The sequence below is a fragment of the Gopherus evgoodei genome, chromosome 2 (genome assembly GCF_007399415.2).
Source record: "Gopherus evgoodei ecotype Sinaloan lineage chromosome 2, rGopEvg1_v1.p, whole genome shotgun sequence".
Classification (NCBI taxonomy): Eukaryota; Metazoa; Chordata; order Testudines; family Testudinidae; genus Gopherus; species Gopherus evgoodei.
This window is the reverse complement of record NC_044323.1, coordinates 22,611,836-22,636,091: the sequence shown is the minus strand read 5'-3', so window position 1 is coordinate 22,636,091 and position 24,256 is coordinate 22,611,836. Positions and strand designations below refer to the sequence as shown.

Sequence of the window (24,256 nt, the reverse complement as noted above, 5' to 3'; positions counted from 1 at the left end):
TATACTTGCTATTTTATTTTAGGATTGTAGAGAATTAGCGCTGAGCTCCTCTATAGTTTGGAAAGTCTAAGTAAGCTCTCCAACATGAAGTCTTAAATAGTTTGTTTTACGTCTATTACTGCAAAAAGTATCTCATGTTAAAAAAACACTTCTGTGTTACAGTGTAAATTAAATTAAGTGCCCTAGCACAATGGATGAAACAACCTCCTTCTGAGCTGAGAACAAAGATAACAGATCCTGTTGACAGGAGCGGCACCAGGGTTTTTGGCGCCCTAGGCAGGAGTCCTTCCGCGCTCCCGCTCGTTGGCAGCAATTCTGCGGGGGGGGAGGAGGTGGAAGAGGGTCCTTCCGCAGCTCCCGGTCTTCAGGGCACTTTGGCAGCGGGTCACAGAGCGAGTGAAGGACCCGCCGCAGAATTGCAGCCTAAGACTCGGAAGGACCCGCCGCCGCCGAACTGCCGCCAAGAGTGGCAAAATGCCGCCCCCCCAAATCCTAGCGCCCTTGGCGACTGCCTAGGTCGCCTAAATGGAAGCGCTGGCCCTGCCTGTTGATTTACTAAAGAACATGTATTTCTGCCTATTTTTCATTTATAACAAGTCATATGCAAATTAGGTATAGAAACAAGCAAATGTTTCAATCCCAACCATTAAAAAAAACCTAAGTGCTCGACAGCATTGGATTTTTTTTTAATTTAAGATAGTATTCAAATCTCCAGCTTTGCATGTGCTGAATAAGTATGTCATCTTATATAACAATCTATTTGTAATATTGTGCATATGGCATAATGCTCAGTATTACTGTTATTTTGTTATTTTTAATCATGTATTTTTTAAAACCACTGAGGTAAAATATCCTTAAGACCATTTTAACTGGCCAAGCTAATGTGAAGTTTCTCGTTACAGTTATTTTCTTATGACAACATGCCAAGTCCATTTGGGTTTAATACCCTCAACTTCTGTAGTTATTCAGACGGTTCATCTGGATTGATGCCAATCTGACATCCATTCAAAACTCTGGTTCGAGTGGTGAGATAGTCATATCCATTTCCCATGGCCTTACTAACCCACTTTGGACTATGGAACCAAAACGTCAAACTCTCCCTCTGCACATTTACATCTAAATAGTTACCAAGGAAAGATTTTTGCATTTCTTTAATAATTATTTTTGTTTCTAGATTATACGATCTCGTTTTTATTGGGGGGTGGGGGGAAGAGAGAACAGGACAGAAAAGTAGTTTTAATTCAGAAAAATGTTTTATCTTCTCTGCGTTGTACCAGATTTCCTTTTGCCAGACAGTAAATGTTTGGGTTTAAGGTCAAACACATGCCTATCTGCCTCTCCTTTCTTGCCCAAGCGATTCATTTTCTTTTGAGAATTCTTCATGATAGTCTTAACCTTCTTCACCATCTATTTGAAACAGAAACAAAAAAAGAATTTCTCTTTAATGTTTCTTTCTTTCTTCTCCTCAGCAAGAAACTTGAAACAAAATTCTATTTAAAAGTCTAGCAAACCCAAACTGCAGAATGTCAGGAAGAAGATATCAAAACAACAGGTCAAGCACAAACCCATCACCTCTGCAGTTAGAGCGGGTTTTCAAGGCCACGTGTAAGAAAAAGTGACAAAGGGGAAATGAATCTCCTTTCCAAACAAAGTTAGTTCAGTCAGAAATTCCTTCTGTGATAAAAACTCAAGCTAGCATCCTATTTCTAAATATATTAAGAGCGACCTTATGATATCTTTGGGAATCTAAACATTTAGACACAAGATTTAAGTGTCAGATTATGAGATGTGTCAAGTTAATAATGAATTCTATTTCAATTTAGATTGCCTTTCCTTCTCAGGTGTCTAAAAATAAATTTATTAAAATCTGAGTGTTACCAAGTGTTTTGTGAAAAACATTTTTAAACCATTTTGTATCACCACATTTTATCTTTACATGTTGTCATTTTTCAGTGTGCATAAGGAATCAGAGCAATAACTGACTTTAAATCATGAAGAGAAGACATATCCCCTCCACAAAATATATACTGAAAAGAGACCAGAGCAAAGTTTCACTGAAGATCATTTGAAACTTTGTACAAATAGTAAATCCTAATCTACATTCTATTAAAAGTATTTGTAAATGTGACCACATATTGTAGCAGTTACCATAAAGTTTAGATAACGTTAATGAACTAAAACAAACCTTTGCGTCTCGCAGACCGGAAATGTCACGTGGTGTGCGAGAGGAACTGCGACTGCGTGCTGCAGACTTAGGGGGTTCAGATTCTTCACGTTTACGTTTCCTAGTTACACTCCTGGATCTTCTTGCTTGGACCACATAATGTGCCTGAAATACACAAAGTAAGCATTAGAAATTCTATTGTCTATTTCAAATAGAATAATTTAAAAATCATTAAAAGCAGCAAAGAATCCTGTGGCACCTTATAGACTAACAGACGTTTTGGAGCATGAGCTTTCGTGGGTGAATACCCACTTCCTCAGATGCATCTGAGGAAGTGGGTATTCACCCACGAAAGCTCATGCTCCAAAACGTCTGTTAGTCTATAAGGTGCCACAGGATTCTTTGCTGCTTTTACAGATCCAGACTAACACGGCTACCCTCTGATACTTAAAAATCATTGTAAAAAGACATCCTGTGGCTTCCTTTGATACAGCACTCTTGGCTCTTCCTCGTTAAGCTAAAGACCATTGGATAAAGTCCTTAAGTCAACTGTTGATCAAAGTTCTCTGCTGTATTTCCAACAATTCTTATGCAAAAGATCACTAACATGCACTTAGTATCACTCATTCAACATTCTCATACTGATTCCCCTAAAATACCACAGTGTCTAGCTTTCTGCACCAGAATTTTGAGGTAGATGACTTTAAAATATATCATTCAAAAAAGTGAACAGATGATAAAGATTGCAGCAGCTCAGCACAAACAAAACAAAAATAAACTTTGCACAGTGGGGAAACCCAGACTAAGGTAGCTACCAGTAGCTTTATATGATAAAGCACGAAAAGGCTTCAAAGTCACGACAACTAGCATCACTCCACACAAGTCTCAGGCTCCTTCCCCTATAGGGTCTGGCTGAGATAGCAAGCCTTTGGAAAGTATGGCTCCTAAATAAACTTGGATTCCAAGCTCTGCAGACAATAAGTATTTGCTTCAAATGTATAATGGCACCACTTATTATTCCTAACATCCCAACCCCTCATTATCTGAAGGCTTCGGGTCTCACGTGAGATCTCTGTATATGGTTGTGCTACATTAGGAGTATAAAAAGGGGTGCTGGGATCTTGCACTACAATAAAGTGGATGCCAAAATCCAGGACAGACAATTTACTCCATGACTGCATTACCTGCTAAGTGCTAGTCAGGCACTTAACGTCAAACCTGAAGAAGAGCTCTGTGTATGCTTGAAAGCTTATCTTTCCCCAGCACACACTGATCCAAAAAAAGATATTACCTCACCCACCTTATCTCACTTAAAAACCAGTAATTTAGGGTGCTGATGTGTGATGAGCCTGTTTAATTTGTCAGTGTCTTTAAGCCACATTTTTAATGAGCATTTATCCTAATAAATATTATGTCCTCAAAAAGTAAACATACTAAAAACTGTTGCTCTTTAATTCTGTATCCCCAAAGTTGACTCTTGTACATTAAGCTTATTCTGGAGAGCTGGAATCCCACTCAAACCAACATGAAATATTCTAGTATAAGACAGCGGTGCCAATACAAGTATATCATTCTGAAAAATGATGGCAAAGAAATCTTTTCTAGGTAACTAGCATGGCATACCTGCATAGCTCACTCAAGCCAGATAAAGGAACAACAGGAGATCTGCATGTCCACACATGAATTAATGGTCCCTTCACTCAGTTTATCAACTGTAGATGTAACTGACATTTTAGCGGGATTTTCAAAGGCATCCAAAAGGAGTTCAGCACACAACTCCAATGGGATTTTGAAACCCTCACTCTTCAGACATGTGTAATACTTAATTAGCAAAAGTCTTACTTCATCTTTACCAGCCATGTCAAGACCAAGACTGCTCATCTCCTTCTCTAGTGTCTTCCGTTGGACCTTAAAAAAAAAAAAAGAAAAGAAAAGATAATAAAGAGAATGTCTATATATTATTAATACACACACCAGGATGTGGACATATACGTACAACAAATTGAAGAGCCATGTGATTTATCCTGAGCCATGAATTTATCATGCACTTTTGATCACTTTACTGGCTCTCTGCCCACTAATGCATCTTCATGGGATTATTTTAATACTCCAAACTCTACAGTAACTTCAAATAGCTGCCAGGCTTTGCTGTTTGTTTTTTAAATCAACTTGTTACATAAATATTTCCTTCTCTTCCCAAAGTGTGCAAAATGCCCCTCTTTTACCAAAATTACAAACCCACTTATTGGCAACATTGTAACGTAGGACAGTAAAAGTTTTCTAAAACCGTCACAGCTTTACAACAGGACTTCTTGCTACCCTGTTGGGCTAGACACAGCTGCTTTATATAATTAGAAAGAGAGTTTCCCGAACTTCCTAAAGGGAACTAACAATCACTTCCAGCCCAGGAATGGTCTAAAATAATAGACTTTAAGTTAGTGACATTTTTATGTATACATTGCTATTCTATATAATTGCAAGAGGTGTTCACAGCTCTCTCCAAGCCACATACAGTTAGACTCATGACAACTAAAGAACACTGGGTTTGCAGCTGAAGAGGGAAAACCAAACCCTCTTCTAAAATTTTAAATAAATTCCTATGAGTTTTTCTATAACATATATATCATAATGTGACATAATGTGACGGTACTACTGGCATTTGTTTGGCATGACCTACATAACTCACTAAGTAGGGTTTTCAACACAACAGGCCCAGAGGTAATATAGAGGAGAGAAGGCAGGGAGTGAGTAGCAGGAAAGAAGCGAGAGGGGGCAGAACAACAGGGAAGAAGCCATGGGGGAGATCAGTTCCACTTGTTATAAAACAGCCAAACGTAGGTTTATGCTGCCATAATTCTGTTTCAGCTTTTCAGTGTTTTTATGACATCACCAGATCCCCTTAATGGAATTACAGCTCAATTATATAGTATGCCAATATCTGTTTAATAAGCTAAAAGATTCAAAATGCCAGATCCATGTTTTATGGAGGCTCCCACCCTTTCCCTCATATTTCCACATCTCTTTACCTATCACCACAGTAGCTATTCCTCGAGCTCCAGTGGCATTCTCTGAACCTGTTTTTGGCAAGGAAAAGGGGGGTGGGGTAGAGTAGGGTACAGAAGAAAGTGCTACATTGATTGGTAGAATCTTGTAACTGAAATCACACCTAATAATGAATCATTTGCTATTTGCATATTATCCATGAAGACAACTATATTACTGACGGTATTTTATACTTACCCTTCTAGCTGTCCTAGGCATTTTTGGACCATGAGTATCTTTTTCCTTGGATTCCAGAATTTTTAGTTTCTTTTTTTCTCGAATCTGTTGTGCCAGTTGTCTGATTTCCATCATTTCCTCATCTTCACTTTCTAGTTCACTCTCATATTCCCCAGCAGCTTGCCTCAGCTCTTCCTCTTTCTCTAACTCTTCCAGTTTCTTAAAATGTAAAGAGATCAAATGAAAAACAAGTAGTTAGTGTCACAGTTCAAGGTAACTGCACGTGTATTTGCCTGCAGGGACCCATTGCTGGAGGCCTGTGTCTCATTCCCGTCTGATCAGAATATTTCCAGGCTGCATAATTCGACAATATCGTGTTATCTCAGCCGAGACAGGCTGTCCAAACAGACCTGCTTGTTTTCTCTTCAGAGATGGCTAAAAGTGGGACTGTCACAGTTAGTTAGTTACCACACAGCTCTTTTAATCCAAGTCTATTTTATTCTTAAAGTAACAAGCACTACAAAGAAAACATTAAAAATAAAAGAACTTGCATTTCTGCTAATAAGCTAATCAGAGATCACTGCAACCTAATATTGGCTCCAGCAGAAGCAGCCCTTCCAGACCCCACCCAAGGGGTTTCCTTGTGGTTTCAAGTTCATCACCATTCACCACCAGAATATCTTCAAAAATGTAAAAAAATCGCATAAAGCTCACCCTCATGATATCTGGATCAATATAATCAGCTATATTATGTCCTTCCCAGATCTCAGGTATCTTATCATATTTTTCAGATGAATTCATTAGATCCCAGTATTCTAAAAAAAGAAATTAAGCAAAAATTAACCAATACTTTAACTCGTTGAAACATTTTATAAAAAAATCCGTGATGAGAGAAAACATTTGTACTTTATATTAGGATGCAAATCTCTCTCTAAAATGTAAGCATTTGATAACATACAGGATCTGTGTCACACAGAACTTTACACTGGAAGTCTTCTCAAACAGTGATGATGCATGTAACACACAAATAATGAGCAACAGTAATATCAGTGAAAAAGAACACACCAAATTATTCTCTCCACAAATCAATTATTTCCTTTAAGACAAGGATCATGCAAGAATATGTATCAGATAGGTCCAAGCAGGACAAAAGAAACAGAGCTGAGTCATCAAGCCATTCATTGTTTCAGTAGTTCTACAAACCGGAAGACACTCCAAATTACATCACAACACAGGTGAGAGCAGAAAGCCCATTTTTACAAATTTGGAATTAGAGAAAAAGTCTGGTAGTGTTCACTAAAATATCAGCAAGGACACTTAAGGTGGAAATAGTTAGGATAAGATTTTCCTGCTTGAAACTTTCTGCTACAAACACCGAAAGACGTCAGCCCAATTTCTCTTCTTAAAATAACTATACTGAGACTTGAGTAACACTTACTCTGAAGATCCAAAACATAATCATCTCCCATTTCCACTTCAAGATCTCTCTCCTGAAAAGACATACGTAGCATAAATATTGTACTTTTCAATGATCACTCTTTTGTTTTGATTTTTTTAATTTCACTACTAATTCCTCAATTCAGGGGTGTCAAATCTGTTCTGTAAACCACTTACCCTCTTCTTTTTAGGTACATCTACTTCCATGCGTTTCTTACGTGTTATTGCTCCCTCAGGAATGAAAGGTGGCCTTTCCTGAAATTAATGCAATAAACATGATCACAAAAACATGCAATTCTTTTCTTTTTTTAATATAATGTGGAAATCCCAAATTTTCTGTAATGCAAATAAAATATTGTCACTATACATTTCTCTGTAAGAAAAATTTTCAATAATCTTAACTGATTGTGACAGTCTATATCCCTACGTTCACGCTTTTTACAAAAACTATATTGGATTTTGTCCAAAATATGCCTTGTGAGATATCATTTGAAAACTCAGCGTGCCGATCATTTTGTCCTGGTAAAATGTGTGTGGCAATATTATATGTAAAGTTATAAGATTCTATTGTATAACACTGAGACACATTCCAAGTTTAGAAAAGCAGGCACAAACTGCTTTCTCGAAGTCAAAAGGCAAAGTGATGCCTCAGCCAGGTTTCAACAAAATTAAATGGACTATCCCTGGTGAAGCCGCCACTCTCTGGCAGGAAAAAGGGGGTGAGCAAGAAATTTACATCTTGGCAACAAACAAACAAACAGCTGGAAGTTCCTGTCCCACAGACTTTGTCTCTTGAATCCCAGCTGGAGAGGATTCTCAAAGAGGATGAAAAGATAGAAAAAAAGGTGAACAGATGCCCCAAATTATCTCTTCCTTCATCTCTACTCACAGGATCAACACCACCTGAAGGAAAAGGAAATTAACACTGAACTGGGGGAGAGGTTCTGCCTGAAAGGATTCCAGACAATAAGACTTAGAAAGCATGTGGTAAAGCAAAGGTTTCTCTTGAATTCATTTATCTTAAGTTAGGAGTTAATTATGTTCTACCTTTTATTTCTTTGCAACCAACACTGACTTTTATGCCTCATTACTTGTAATCACTTAAAATCTATCTTTCTGTAGTTAATAAACTTTTTTTTTATTGTTTTATCTGAACCAGTATGTGTCTGGATTGAAGTGTTTGGGAAACTTCATTTGGGATAACAAGATTTGTGCATATTATTTTCTATTAACAAAAATGACGGACTTTACATTAATTTGTATTGTCCAGGAGGGTGCTGGGCAGTACATTATGCACATTTCTGGGGGGGGAAGTCTGGCACTGGGAGTTTGCTGGTATTGCCCTGCAGTGTAAATCATCAGTGGCTTGCTATAGCACTCATACAATATAGCTGGGAATGATCTACATGCTGGAGGCTATGTGGGGGAAGACCAGGGCCATGTCTACATCTAAAATTTTGCAGCGCTGGTTGTTACAGCTGTATTAGTACAGCTGTATAGGGCCAGCGCTGCAGAGTGGCCACACTTACAGCAACCAGCGCTGCAAGTGGAGTTAGATGTGGCCACACTGCAGCGCTGTTGGGCGGCTTCAAGGGGGGTTCCGGGAACGCGAGAGCAAACCGGGGAAGGAGACCAGCTTCGCCGCGGTTTGCTCTCGCGTTCCCGGAGCCACCCTGCAAACCGCAGGGAAGGAGACCTGCTTGCTCGGGGTTCCGGGAACGAGAGAGCAAACCGGGAAAGGAGACCAGCTTCGCCGCGGTTTGCTCTCGCGTTCCCGGAGCCACCCTGCAAACCGCAGGGAAGGAGACCTGCTTGCTCGGGGTTCCGGGAACGAGAGAGCAAACCGCGGCGAAGCTGGTCTCCTTCCCCGGCTTGCTCTCTCGTTCCCGGAACCCCGAGCAAGCAGGTCTCCTTCCCTGCGGTTTGCTGGGTGGCTCCGGGAACGCGAGAGCAAACCGCGGCGAAGCTGGTCTCCTTCCCCGGTTTGCTCTCTCGTTCCCGGAACCCCGAGCAAGCAGGTAAGGAGAACCGCTTGCTCGGCGGTTCGGGGAACGAGAGAGCAAACCGGGAAAGGAGACCAGCTTCGCCGCGGTTTGCTCTCGCGTTCCCGGAGCCACCCTGCAAACCGCAGGGAAGGAGACCTGCTTGCTCGGGGTTCCGGGAACGAGAGAGCAAACCGCGGCGAAGCTGGTCTCCTTCCCCGGTTTGCTCTCTCGTTCCCTGAACCGCCGAGCAAGCGGTTCTCCTTCCCTGCGGTTTGCAGGGTGGCTCTGGGAACGAGAGAGCAAACCGCGGCAAAGCTGGTCTCCTTTCCCGGTTTGCTCTCTCGTTCCCCGAACCGCCGAGCAAGCGGTTCTCCTTACCTGCTTGCTCGGGGTTCCGGGAACGAGAGAGCAAACCGGGAAAGGAGATCAGCTTGATTACCAGAGGCTTCCTCCTTCCACGGAGGTCAAGAAAAGCGCTGGTAAGTGTTTACATTGGATTACCAGCGCTGGATCACCAGCGCTGGATCCTCTACACCCGAGACAAAACGGGAGTACGGCCAGCGCTGCAAACAGGGAGTTGCAGCGCTGGTGATGCCCTGCAGATGTGTACACCTTCAAAGTTGCAGCGCTGTAACTCCCTCACCAGCGCTGCAACTTTCTGATGTAGACAAGCCCCAGGAGTGGTTGCTCTTACAGCAAAGCAGCATAAAAGACACCCCAGGTTGGAGAACTGAGGGGACACAGCTATCTATCAGTCCAGGCTGTACCCTGGGTACTGTCACACTAATTCACTATGCCAATACATTAAGTGAAATCCTGAAATTCACACGATTCCGACAAAATGAATCCCCACATTAAGTCAGCAAAAAAAGGATTTTCAAAGACTACTGAAAAAATATATCAAAATTTTAATAACCTACCTTATTATCTCTTTTGCCTGGTACAGCTAAATGTAGTCGGTTCAGCACTTCATTCACTTTATTTCCTTTCATTTTGGTATCAACACGATGGGACAACAGTCTGTCACAGGCCTAAAAATGTACAAAGTGTCATTAATTATTATCTGGGACAGAGAGAAGGCTGTTTGATTTAATGCACTAGCTTTTCACCTATGGAGACCCGTTCAAATCCTATTTTAAGTCACTGTTTCCCCTCCCCCCAAAATACTTGATTTTTTTTATTTTAAAACTCAATACAAGAACAGTTATGTAACAATATTCATATTTAAACCATGACTAAATGGGAACGGAATCTCCTACAGTGAGAATCTACAAGCAATACAGAAAGAAAAATCAGAGCAACAAAGGCTCACAGAAGAAAAAAATCTCAGTCAAGTTTTTTTTGTTTTCTAATTAAAGAAATCTGGAAAATCATGCCAAGGAAGTGTGATGAATTATAGTTAAGGATTTGGTTGTAATATTTGTTCAATCTTGGATATGAAGTTTGAAAATAGTTTCCAACGTAAGGCCTGAGTAATGTCTGGAAAATGGTTCCCAAAAAACAAACTGTCTTCAGATTTATTTCTAGAGATACACAGGACTTTTTCAAAATGGAGCTTTTACTGTTCTGTAATATCTAGTGGGAGTGTTTTATTTTTAGCTGAGAACAATTCCCTGCTTGCCCAGACCAAAAGCAGGGCCAAATTAATGACTATCTTGTTTTATCCCTGCTAACAAAAAGTCTGATGGGACAAGAGTTCAAAGTAGATGGAATTTCCTCATGTGTTATTTCTGAGTAGCAAGAGAGACACTGGTCTAAGAAATGATCAAACAGCCTCTGAACAAATAGTCAATTTAAGATTAATATCTGAAAGACAGTGGAGAAGTTCGCAGTACATAGAAATTCCACCAGGATTAAAGACACTGCATAGAATTTATATAAATCTAACCGGTGATTCACACGGGTTCTCAAACTTCATTGCACCGCAACCCCCTACTGACAACAAAATTACTACATGACCCCAGAAGTGGAAGGAAGGAGACCGAACCGCACCGCCCTGGGTGGCAGTGGAGCTCAGGCTTCAGCCCTAGGCCCCAGCAAGTCTAATGCTGGCCCTGGTGACCCCATTAAAATGGGGTGACGGCCCACTGTGAGGTCCCAACCCACAGTCTGTGAACTGCTGGATTAGAGTTAACAATTTTCAAACAGTAACTCTTCAGTCCAAATTAAGATCTAGGGTTTTCATTGTAATGTGTATAGTTTTTTCTGCCATTTCAGATTTTGTGACGTACAATCTATTTTACTTCTACTGCTTTGTTATACGCTGGGATAAAAGAGGGTGGCTATCATCCCCCTGGGATCCTCAAAAAATGCACTAATTTTCATAAAGCCATTTCAGTAAGCAAAACTGTACAATAAATATGTCAGAAGTAATAATCATGCTTGCTTGTCTCATCCTAATCTCCACTTATTCACATCATAGAAAGCAAAAACAATTTTGCTCATCTGGCAGTATCTGTCCCAGGTGAGACCCAAATCTTGAACATTTGAGTGTCATAGTTCCTCAGACGCACAGGAAAACTTGCTTTATTTGTCTCAAGCCAGAGCACCAGTCCACTACTTTAATAAAGAGTAGATTCACAAGCAGTAAAACAAAAGTTAGATATCTATTTGGAACAAAATGTATGTAAGTGAAAGAAGAAACTCACCTCTGTTTTAACTTTAATCACACCTTCTTCTGTTAGAGTACTTGTCTCTATGACAGGAAATCCTTCTGCTTGTAAATTTTCAAACATTTTCTAAAAAACAAACAGAACACACAAAAATAAAGTACGTTCTCATTATTTCTTAACGATTACTGTTTCCATCTCATTAAACTAAGTCAAACTTCTAATCTCATTTCAAAATAAAAATTTCTTCTGACATTATTGAACAACTGTATTATTAATGGATGTCTTCCTAAAGAGGAACTACAGAAACTTTGCATAGACTAACTTTTACACATAAATACTTTATGGATATCAGATGTAAACAGTAAGTTAAGTAACAAATAGAAAAAATATATATACATTAGATAGGTGATCAGGACTTGTGAAAATCAGGGTAACCTGTATGCATATGAAAATCAAGCCTGTGTGTGCAGATACTACTTCATCCATAACTTCCATTCAGACAGTTCAAGACAGTGTGCCTCACACTAGTACTCAGTTGTCTCTACCCAGAAACTGTTGGGTGAGGTTCACTGGCCTGTGTTACGCAAGAGTTCAGATCAGACGACCCTTTCTGGCCTTAGTATCTATGAAATCAACAGGAGCTATGGGTGCTTTGCACTTATGCTAATCTCTCTCACACATGTACCCCCCATACATGGAAATACACAAACACACACCTTAGTAGGTATTCATGATTAAAAAAATAAAAATAAAAAAAAATCAAGACTTAAAGACCTACTTACTCTTCATCAGATTATTAAATTGTCCAATTAACAAGTTACACAACGAAGTTCACCTGTGCACATTATAACTTATATTATTCCACAATAGAGGCATACAATGCTTTTGTAAATTATGAAAAGAAGAAAAGGCCTTCTAACCTGATTTTCTTCAGGAAGTTCAGAAATCCTCTTCACATCACACTTGTTCGCTACAATTATAAGAGGCTAATAGAAAGAAAGTAAACATTATTCAGCTTATTGTTTCACATTGTGAATAATTAGATTTGACTCGTGTTGTAAATCAGATCTACCTTATTAGCAAATAGTGGTTTAATATTTCTGAAGAGTTCTAGCTGATCCTCCAGACCATGCCCGCACTGCTCAGACACATCCATTACAAAGAGCACAGCAGCACGAAGGTGTGCAAGCGCTGTTATAGCCTGCATCTCAATGGTATTCCTCTCTTCCAAAGGATGGTCCAAAATACCAGGGGTATCTACCACCTAAAATTTAGATTAACATAATTAACTCACACCTTAACATAAATTACCCATAGAAGTAATAAGATTGTGGGGGTTAGAGATGAGGGGAGAAAAGTGATATGGATCAATCAATCTTTCACAGTATGTTTGTGCTTATTGGTTAGGAAAGAAGCAAAGCAGGAACATATCAAACCTGCCCTCTGCAGCCTACACTGGCTTCCCATAGAATATCATATTAAGTGCAAGGTCTCAGTCCTTATCTTCATAGCCCCCCACGACAGGGCCCCAGGATATCTAAACAATCATCTAAAGCTACAAGACAAAGACCGTGATCAACAACTATTACTCCTGAGAGAATTCTCCACCAAAAAAATAAAAATTCTGCACACAGTATGTTAGAATCCTGCATATTTTATGTGTCAAATAAATGTGGACGCCCCAAGCATGGCAGTGGGGAGCACAGGCCACTGGCTGCACAGAGCTGGAGGATCACCCTTGCAGCCCTTCCTTCCGCCCAGGACATGGACTTGGCGGTGAGGCTGCATCCAACCCTGACACAGCACAAGGGCTGGGCCTGCCCCAAAAACACTCTGGGGCCCTACCCCTCCACAACTGCTGCACCAAGATAGTATGCAAGAGGAACAGAGTCCTTCACGCACACCAGCCCTGGCGCCCAATCCAAATGTGTTGCAAGCAGGCTCAGCCCAGCAAGATCCAAGTGTGGAGGGGCTTCATGTCGGGTGATCGGGTCCTGTGTGGGGCAATCTGTGTGCAGGAAGCTAGGTGGGGAGTCCAGGACTCTACAGGGGGTCCAGGTGCAGATAGCTGGGGCTCAGCAGAAGGGTCTGGGTGTGGGGAGATGGGGCTCAGCAGGAGGGTTCCAGGTGCTGGGGAAGTGAAGCTCAGTGGGATGGGGCTTCAAGTGTGGGCAGGCTGGCTGAGTGCAAGGGTGGAGGTATGGATGCAGGAGGGTGGCGCTTGGCAGGATCTGGATATAGGGGGCCCAGATGTGTGGGGTTAGGTGGATGGGAGAGCAGCTCCCCACACACTGACCCCTTCCCCTAAGCCTGGGGAGTGATGGGGTCATGAAGTGGTGGAACGGGGGGGTATGGAGCTTCCTGCATGGGAAGGGTCTAGGGGTGGGTCTGGCACAGCCCCAGCTGTTCCTTGCAGGGGAAGAGACAGTCCCATCCTCCTCTGTCCCCAGCCAGGACTAGCAATTGAGCCCGGAGCAGGGTAGGAGCCACTGGCTGAGGCGTCTCCAGTCCCACAGTGATTTACCTCTCCACCCGCTGCTCTGGGCACCCAAAATGATGTACCAGCACTGCTGGGGTGGGAGGCGTGACTGCTCTTACAGCTTACCTATGCTTCCCCATCATTTTCTGCAGGGAAGCAAAGAAATCTGCAGGGGACATGAATTCTACATGTGAGTAGTGGCACAGAATTCCCCCAGGAGTAAACTATGCTCTTCTGGCACAATGGAACTCTCAACAATAAGAGTAAAGCTTATATGTGCATGAGAGCGCACCTTCTCTGGGGGCAGTCTGAGACTGTGGAATGAACAGCCCCAGGAACTTAGGAACCTCACCATTTTCTGCTTTAAGTGCAAAGCATATTTCTTTGACCTGCCTTCTCTAACAGAAACACATAGCAACAAATATATTTATATTAAAGAGAGAGAGAGAGAGAGAGAGCGCTCTAAAATAGGACATTCTCTCATTCTTTCCCCAGAGAAAGAAGCATGTGCAGTAGAACAAACAACATAAGACAGATGTGTAGTTATGTGGCTTAATATACTACTGGAAGGTGCTCAGATACTATAGTGATACGCATGGTATAAAAACCTAAAAGAACAGACGCTGACAATCGCAACTATATATATAGTTTCCTTTCAGCCAGGAGTTTGTAATTTCATTCAAAGTAAGACCATGAAAAATGAATAAGAAAATAATAGTATTCGTGTTAAAATAAATGAGACTGAGTACTTCAAATTATAGTCAGAGAAGAGTACCACAGTAATACAAGGAAAGACTACCAGTAGTTTGTGTGCATTTTCACTTTGACTGAATCAGAGGGAGGGAGACCTGCCCTGACCTGATCCAGTCTGGAGATGAATCACTTTCTCTTACTACTCAGGAGTTATTCAAGTGCCCTGTCCCTCCCAGCAACTGAAAAACCCCAGGATCTACATTTTTAGAATAGCTTCTGATAGCTGACCTTACTCAGCACATTATGTAAAGAGAGATCTTACACAGCAGTTCTCTAGGCACAGTACTTTAGAAACAGCCACCAGCAAGCAAAATGGTATTCTCAACAGCAACAAGATCCTAACCAATTCATTCCTGTGGAAACAGAGCGGTAAGTTAGAAATAGCTCTTACCTGCCAACGCAGATACCTATAATCCATGTGTCCCACAAAGAGGGATTTTGTGGTAAAGGCATAAGGCTGCACTTCCACATCTGCTCTTGTCACCTTAAAATACAAAAAATCCCCAACTAAAGATTTTTTCATTTACTGAGATAATTATTTTCCTGACAGCAGCAGGTCAGACTAGATGATCATAATGGTCCCTTCTGACCTTAAAGTCTATGAGTCTATATCAATTATCATGCACTTCCTTTGCTACACCAAAGTGGTTATTCTCAGTGGTTTTCTACAGAAGGTTAATACACTTTTTGATCTATCCGGGAGAAAGATTTTACCACGCTGGGGAAGCTTATGATACAATAAATTGATTTAAAAATAAATCTTGTTTTTCATTTCCTTCTACAGCACTGAGATTCATACTAAATCCCTAACCTTGTACAGAGACCTGCTAACTAAGATCCTTGGGTAGAGTCCCAATAGTTCAAATTATTTACACTTTGAAGTAATATTTTTTTTACAACAAACTCACAAACCTTATTTATAAAGCTCGATTTTCCAACATTTGGGTAGCCACACAACAGAAGAGTTCGCGTATTGGGATCAATAGTTGGCAAACGGGACAAATGTTGTCGCACTGAAAAGTTTTAAAAGCTTTAATTAATTACATAGGTGATAAAATAAAGTTTAAATGTACTAAAATAGAAGGGAGGTGTCTTTCTTTGTAGATGGGAAAGCTTCTGATTTTATTCAGAAACAACATTATTCAGAAACTACATTTAATTTGGACATATTTTTGCATTAAGTTTCCGTAAGTGGTTCATAAAGTGTTAATAAAGTATTAATAAAGCATGTTACAAGAATGAGTTGAATATGTTATAGTTATAGGCACATCAGTAGAAGGTGTTCTAGATGGTTATAAACAACCAATTGGACCTTTAACAATTAACCATTTATGAAAATATTTATTAACCTGGATAATCTATTTACAAATGGACCTTAATATAAAGTTGTATTATATTTTAATTAACACATCACCCCCCTCAATTAGCTATAATGTGAACAAGAGGCAAAAAGGGCCACAGTGAAGAACGTATAAAGAATATTTGGCCTCTATTAAATCAGACACAGGGAACTGATACAGATAAATAATGACAGCCTACATCATTTAGTCAAAGTAAATCAAATACTAGGAAAAATGCACTGTATAAATGTACTTAACTGTGAAGGCAATATTTAAGACACGGTCAACAAGGTGGGTGAGATAATATCTTTTATTGGACCATCATCTGTTGCAGACAAGCTTTTGAGTTTACACAGAGCTCTCTTTCAGGTTTGGGAAATGTATTCAGAGTGTCTCGGCTAAATAAAAGGTAGAACAGACTGTTTAGCAAATGTAGTTAACACATTTCAAGGGATTATTATGCTAAACAATCTGTTCCACCTTGCATTTAGCTATGACACTCTGAGTACCTTTCCTAGACCTGAAGAGCTCTAGGTAAGCTCAAAAGCTTGTCTCTCTCACCAACAAAAGATGGCCAAATAAAAGGCATTACCTCACCTCCCTTGTTTCTCTAATATTCTGGGACCCACAGGGCTACAACACCACTGCAAATAACAAGAAATCTAGTCAGTTTTAGAAACAAGTTAAGAATACTTCAAAGTATTTAATCTTCCGAAGGCTCCTGTGCCAATTATTTGTGCCAATTATATTTTCCTGGGGTTTTTTTAAATGCTTTTCCCTCTCCTCTTGCCATGCAAAAAATCTCAGAAAAAGCAGGTATATTTGACTGACTAGTCAGGAGAAATACTGAAACTAACCACAAAATGTTGATAATTCTCAAAGTAAATAAATTGAAAAAAGAAAAAAAATGTTTTTCCTCAAACCTTTCAGTTAAAGTAAGGTTAGATGCTATTTATAAAAACAATTGGTAAAAGTTTTTATGCGCAAGTCTGTATTTCAAATTCTCTCTTCAAAATTCTTTATTTTACCATATTTGCCATACCTTGTTCCAAATATTCTAAACTTTGCTTCTGCCTTTTGATAATTGTGCACATACGTCCCAGAGCTGCCCGTTTCAACTGTTTGCATCGATAAAGAGAATCACCGTATTTCATCAGGCGCACATAATCTTTAGAAACACTATTGCAGGAGGAAAGAAAAGGTTAATCTGTTGTTATGACAAAAACAAGCCACGGAAAAATAAGTTAAGATATCTTACTTGTCAATCAGATTCTTGGCAATATTAATCTGTCCTAAGGCCAACTTGTAATGATCTTTGTCATAGAGAACATTCATCAAATCTGCATAAAAAGGATGGATATCCTAAAAAAGCATAAAATAAATTAATCAAAACCTTTTCTGGATGTTTTCTTTCACGAACGTAGACTTCTTACTACTAATTTGAACTTTTTCATAGATACAAACCAGTGGTACAGCTGACAAGTACAAACTGAAGACCATTTTCCATATCTAAAAATCTCTAAAGAAAATAATCTGCTTATCCATACATTTGAATGTTTTTTCCATAACTTTGATTTCCTGCTTTATATTTCATTAGACTGAAGCTAAATTTCTGCTTGTGCCTTTTTCTTTGTAAGAATATTTTTTGTTAAAAAGGAAAAAAATGCAAGATTATATTGGATAGAGGGAAACTGCAAGCATACTGTATAGTGGTAGCCTTTCTTCTAACATACTTCTGCTATTGTGGGAACACAGCAAAGTAATTCCTCTCTTTCACTGAGCCCTAAATTCTGTAAGATTCATCTCTTTTTAGGAAGACAATTTTTCATGCCTGAATAAACTCATCAGCATATGAAGAGTGCACCCTCTTCACATCAATTTTTTTTGAAGAGAGTTTACAACACATCCCTTCATCTCTGTGTAAAAGAATCAGAGAGAATATTTTACCCATCTACGTGCTTTATTTTTAGAAACTTAACTACATGACATAGATACCAAACTAGTTTAGCAAATACAGAAGCTGTACTTCAGAACTTTGTAATGGAGATCAGCCATTAGAAAAAAACCCACGCAAACTAAGGTCTCAATTCTGCATCGGATTAAGTACAGGCAGATTCACGTGCACACACAAAGCCCCAGTTACTGAAGACTGCACATCTGCAACTGCAAGATCAGTGCATTAGACTGTAAACTACTGATCAGACCTATATTTGGATGCTCATTCTTTCCTACAAAACATCTGGATGGCAATAACTGTGAAAATGATATCTTATGCTTCTTTAGCACCTTTCACTAGAAATAGGAGGTCAAAGTGCTTTAACAGTCTATATTTCTTTACCCATCATTCAACTGAAGTTTCTATCAAATTTAAATGTATCTAGAAGTTTGTGCTAAAACTCCCACTTCTGGAAAAAGTGCTGTGAGATCTTTAATCACCACTGATGGTTAAGACTTCGATTTTTTACCTCTCTTCTACAAGACGTGAGCTCTTGGAAAAAGTTGCCCTGATTCAGAACTTTACTCAAAAGAAAAAGAGCCACCTGAGTTACCAATACCTCTTCCAGCAGATATAATTTTTCTTCCAAAGTCTCCTATCCAAGTAATAAGTCAGCCTGATTTTGCTTAGCCAACAAAACCTCACAAGACTGCAATTTACAGTCACAGCATTAGATCTGACAAATTTAAGGTACACTTTCTTTTACTTATCAGTTGCCAAAGTCACTTACATCTAATTTTGGGAAATCTGTTAAAATCTGGGTGAGTCTGTCATGGTAATTTTGCTGGGTGTATTTAACTTTTCTCATGTAAAACTGTCGAATGCGGTGGATTTGATAATGCTTATGAATGACTGTCGGAGTCTTTCGCTGGGTCTTCGACAATGTCAGATCTATGAAGTCCTGAAAGAAAAGTACAATTATCAGCAAAGACTGTATTACTTATTCCTAAGAACCCATATTCCCATATGAAAATTATTTAGAAAAGGAAAACAGAGCAGTCGAGTGTTTTAAAAAGACACCTAAGCAGTTATTGAAAGAATCAGTACACACTTCACACCACGCCTTTAGGTTGATAGAATACAATGCATCCACTTTCTATCATTGTTGTGGAAGTTAAGAATTTTGCACATTGTGTGGGATAACCAAGTTTTTCGAAAGAAAAAAGCTGTTGTGCAGCTTCAAAGGCATCAGTAAAAAACATAAATAGCATGTCACTCCCATTTTAAGATATCTAAACAAGTCCTTCCATTAAATTAAGTTCAGACCACTCAATCCCATGCACCACCCACAAGTTTGTAAGCAGAACCTTTCATTCTTTTATCCAGTGTTCATTTCAGCTATGTAAGAGACAGCCTCCTTTTCCTACATTCTTTCAGGGAACTGCCAGGTATCCACTATCAGTGCTAGATCTCAACTGATTAGGGTGGGCAGTAAGGTGTTCAATTGAAGGCCCAAATCTCTACAGCTTCCTCCCTCTCTGCTGGCCTTTCAGAGTCCATGTTTGGTGAGGCACAGATCATAATGAAAGGCTTCATTTCCTTCCCTCCATCCCCACATCCGACTTTTGACAATGTTAAATAGGGGCAGAAGAGTTGTTTGGGTTTTGTCCAGGTATTTTATTGACCCACTCTGAGTTGTGTATTGAGTTATGTGTGTGCAGTCCTTGCACTCGCTCACAATAGATACTATATGAAACAATAAGTTATTGTGCATAAAAACATTTCTCTATATTTTCCTGTTGGAGCAATTCCTTATAATATGCACATTACTGTCCTTTCTCCAATAATCTGACCACCCAGCTCAGGCTTTGAACCCTGATGAAACTCCAAAGCCAATTTAAAACATTTTCGCAGATTTTAAGCAACTGTCTCTGAAGAGGGGTAATGAAGGGTTGGGAGAAGAAGAGTCAGGAGAAGTCTGAAGGACACAGGCACTTATTAGAATTGTCGTTGGTATTTACATATGTCTCTGAAAATGGCACAGAACTTCTGAAGCTCAAAATAATGATTGAAATCAGGTCTGTTCTGCATTTAGAAAAGAAAAACAAAAGGTGACTGTCTCGAGAAAACAAAAAACTTTATAAGCTCTCTTGGATGTAATCACTTTATATAGACAGACTTTAGGGAGAGACTTGCTATGTTTAGTCACAAGAATTTACCTCTTTTAATCTTAAATTTGTTGAAGTCTTTTTTAACAAGGACAATTTTATTCACATTTCAGACAAGAGTAACAGATCCCATTGAAGGAGTTCTGCACATTCAGGATTACACACACAGCAGTGACGATAACTCAGATTATTATAAAACAATGAATTTCTTACAACAACCACTACTTGTGATAGTACCTTATGTCCAGCCATTTACCCTTTGTGTGGTAGATTTTCACTGTTTAATTTCTCTCCCTGTAAAAGTTAATACTGCACACTTACACACTAAACAGTATATAAATATTAAAAAGAGTAATTAATCTGTGTCAGCTAACTAAATATACTACAGAAAGGGAAACTGAGGTTGTCATAAACAGAGTTAAGGGTTAATAGAACAGCAGTACTTCATGTCTCTTTTGACTGTAAGGGGTTAACAAGTTCAGTGAGCCTGGCTGTCACCTGACCAGAGGACCAATAAGGGGACAGGATACTTTCAAATCTTGAGGGAGGGAAGTTTTTGTGTGTGCTGTTAGTGTTTGGTTGTTGTTCACCCTGGGGGCTCAGAGGGACCAGATATGCAACCAGGTTTCTCTCCACTCTCTTTGATACAGTCTCTTATATGTCCAGAATAGTGAGTACTAGGTAGATAAGGCGAGTTAGGCTTATGTTTGTTTTCTTTATTTGCAAATGTGTATTTGGCTGGAAGGAGTTCAAATTTGTATTTTGCTGAAAGGATTTTAATTTGTACTTGTATACTTAGGCTGGGAGGGTATTCCCAGTATCTATAGCTGATAGACCCTGTAACATATTCCATCTTAAATTTACAAAGAGAATTTTTACTGTTTTTCTTTCTTTAATTAAAAGCTTTTCTTGTTTAAGAACCTGATTGTTTTTTTATTCTGGTGAAAGCCCAGGGGATGGGATCTGGATCCACCAGGGAATTGGTGGGGAGAAAGGAGGGAAGGGGGAGAGAGAGGTTAATTTTCTCTCTGTGTCAGGATTACTTTCTCTCTCAGGGAGAGCCTGGGAGAGGGAAGAGAGAAGGGGGGGAAGGTGAATTTTCCTCTCTGTTTTAAGATTCAAGGAATTTGAATCACAGTAATTTTCCAGGGTAACCCAGGGAGGGGAAGCATGAGAGAGGCAACAGTGAGGGAAAGGGTTTACTTTCCTTGTGTTAAGATCCAGAAGGTCTGGGTCTTGGGGGTCCCTGGGCAAGGTTTTGGGGGGACCAGAGTGTACCAGGCACTGGAATTCCTGGTTGGTGGCAGCGCTACAAGTATTAAGCTGGTAATTGAGCTTAGAGAAATTCATGCTGGTACCCCATCTTTTGGGCTAAGGTTCAGAGTGGCGAATTTATACCATGACAGAAGTACAGACAATAATTTGTTTAAGGCCAGACACTAAATCAGTAACAGTCAGGATTGCAATTTAGAAAATTCCTGCCTGTCAAACCATAGTTTGGTTTAAAGACTAACAAGCTCCAAGTTTCTGCGATGTAGGAGGGACTGTTACAGAAAATGTGTGCTTATGTTTAAATTTGACGAAGACTTTGGCAGCTCCCTGGAAAAGCACAAGCCAGTGATATTTGATAACCATCACCTTTCCCCAGTACATTTCACACGTGTTCAGTGGAAACACTGCTTCAGTGAAACCAGCCTGAAGCCATCACGTCAAGGCCTAGATCTGCTGTTGGGCTGAGGTGGTTTTCACCAGAGCGGCACCGCGCTCCTGTGTTAGTTTCACAGGGCAGAGGTGCCTGCGACATGCACGCAGCCCAATACTCCACTTCTCCTCCTCCACCCCACTTCTCTGCTGGGCCGCCGCCCCGCCCCCGCTCCTCTGCTAGCCCGCTGCCCCCACAGCTTCCACTCCTCTGTTGGGCCCGGAGCCGGTCTCCTCAACTCCTCCCCCGCTCCCGTATCCATCCCGCTCCCCCGTCCCGGCTGTCTACACGGCCGGAGGCTGCCCGGGGCAGTGAAGGTCCCGCGGGCGGGGCACGGGGCGGGGCAGCGCCGCCGGCACACATGGCTCCAGCTCAGCACGAGCTGCCGGCCAGCGGCCAGTAGGAGAAAAGGGGCGCGCGCCCCCCGCCACTACCACTGCGATGGCGCTGACGGGGGATGGGAGAAGAGCTTCACCTTGGCGGAAGGAACCACCATAATCTTCTTAAAGTTGTAAAGCGCCATGGCCGCAACCTCCGCGCGTGTCTGCCGGCCTGACTGGCCGGGTCCGGAACCAGCGGGTGCAGTCTCGCGAGACTTCCGCCGAGACACTCAGCCCGGGACAAGAGTTAAAATATCGGCCCTTTGTCAGCGGCACGCCTTGGGCACAGTGCCCCCTGCCTTGGCGGTCTGAACTGCAGCGCCGCCCTGCGGCCAGACTGTGCGGCCGGGAACGGAGCCCGAGCGAAAGGGTCCGGGGCCGGTGAAGCAGAAAGAAGCTGCAGGAGCATCTAGTCTGACCTGCTGCCTAGAGCTGCTGGCCGCAGCTGCCTCCTCTCAGCGCCTGGCTCGACTGAGGCGGTCAGCTGGCTCGAACCCTTGGGAAGGATGGAGCCCCCCATCCCTGTATGAAACACCCCCGGGACCCAGCACCCTGCGGTTAACTGTGCGCCTGGGCGCCACGTAGGGTGACCAGATAGCAAGTGTGAAAACTCGGGATGGGGGTGTGGGGTAATAGGAGGCTATATAACAAAAAGACCCAAAAATCGGGACTGTCCCTATAAAATTGGGACATCTGATCACCCTAGTGCCACGCCGCCTGGGTCCAGCTTCAGCCCCCATGCATGTCCCACCATTCTCTGCCAGGCTGGTGAACTCTTTGGCCAGCGCGGGTCCGGTCACGCATGGACCCTCGCTTGGGTGAACCATCGAGCTCCTGCCCGAAGATGTTTTCTAACCCTTTAGTCACACCCTGCTGGTTCTTCTCTGCTCCCTCTCCCCTGGATCACCTCCATCTGCAGCACCTGACCCCAGCATTCTAGCAGTGGGCACACCAGGTGAAATAACCTCTCTACTCCTACCCCAGATCCAGCTGCTTATACAGTTGAGGATCGCCTTCACTGCATTTTTAGTCATAGACATGGTCAGCTGATTATCTACTATGACAGCTTCCCAAGATCAAGTCCCGTATCCTGTATGTAGGGCTCACATTCTTTGTTCCCTAGATGAATGACTTTACTGTTAACCATATAAAAAGGTATATTTTGGTTGCTTTGTGCCTGGTTTACCAAGCAATGCAGATTGCCCTGTATCAGTGACCTATCTTCACTACTTACCCTTCTCTCATTGTTTGGATCCTCTGCAAACTTGATCAGTGATGATTTTATGTTTACTTCCTGGTCATTGATAAAATTGTTAATTAGTGTAGAGCCAAGAACTAAGACCTATAGGATGTCACTAAACGCACACCTGCTCCTTGATAATTCCCCATTTACAATTATATTTAGAGACCAGTCATTTTTTAAACCATAATATGTGCCATGTAATATTGGCTCATTTTAGGTTTTGGTAAATGTTACATGGCACTAAGTCAAATGCCTTACAGAAATCTGAATATAATTACATCAGCACTAATATCTTTATCAGTCAAACCTGTAATCTCATCAAAAATAAAGTTAGTCTAACATGATCTATTTTCCATAAACTCAGGTTGACTGGCATTATATTACTCTCCTTTCATATCAGCAGTTCCATTATTTTGCCCTGGATCAGTGTCAGGCTTATAATTATGCAGATCATCCTGTTTACCCTTTTTTAATATTGGCTCAACATTAGCTTTCTTCCAGTCTTCTGGAACTTCTGCAGTAGTCCAAGATTTATTGAAAATTAACATTAGTTGTCCAGCAAGCTGCTGCTCATTTAAAACTCTTGGATGTAAGTTAGTGGGATGCAATGTTTTCCCCATGAATTGAAATTAGTGCAGGTGTTCGAATTTACGGGGGAGGGCAGAGCCAATGAGGAGTGAGACCGTAAGGGTGAAGATGGGCTGTATGGCACCATAGTAAAAATTGAAAAATTTCTAATTACTATTTTATTAGATTTAACTCATGTTTTTAAATCATCACATAAATTAAAGTTGGCTACTCAAGCCTTCTATAGAAGCACTACATCTACATCCATTTT

The 24,256-nt window shown here is 40.9% G+C and overlaps 1 protein-coding gene across 1 annotated transcript; it reads right to left on the bottom strand.

Annotated features, from left to right (window-relative positions):
• Positions 1-670: 670 nt before the first annotated feature.
• On the bottom strand, positions 671-22,387 carry GTPBP4 (GTP binding protein 4). The gene is made up of 17 exons (XM_030550135.1): positions 22,271-22,387; positions 18,716-18,886; positions 17,248-17,351; positions 17,032-17,168; positions 15,562-15,662; positions 15,041-15,133; positions 12,490-12,681; positions 12,338-12,403; positions 11,454-11,543; positions 9,726-9,836; positions 6,998-7,075; positions 6,822-6,873; positions 6,098-6,198; positions 5,405-5,602; positions 4,007-4,072; positions 2,186-2,329; positions 671-1,407 (listed from the first exon to the last, which is right to left on the bottom strand). Exons 1-17 carry the CDS (start codon positions 22,316-22,318, stop codon positions 1,255-1,257), a joined length of 1,905 nt encoding a protein of 634 aa, XP_030405995.1. The 5' UTR covers positions 22,319-22,387; the 3' UTR covers positions 671-1,254.
• Positions 22,388-24,256: the final 1,869 nt, after the last annotated feature.

What these genes read in the sequence shown, in the direction of transcription:
- GTPBP4 (XM_030550135.1), bottom strand. Translation starts at nt 22,318, where the DNA reads ATGGCGCTTTACAACTTTAAGAAGATTATGGTGGTTCCTTCCGCCAAG. An exon ending in TGGTGGTTCCTTCCGCCAAG is followed by an intron (nt 18,887 to 22,270) that starts GTGAAGCTCTTC and finishes CTTTTCTTTCAG; the next exon opens with GACTTCATAGATCTGACATT. An exon ending in ATGTACCTAAAAAGAAGAGG is followed by an intron (nt 6,874 to 6,997) that starts GTAAGTGGTTTA and finishes ATGTCTTTTCAG; the next exon opens with GAGAGAGATCTTGAAGTGGA.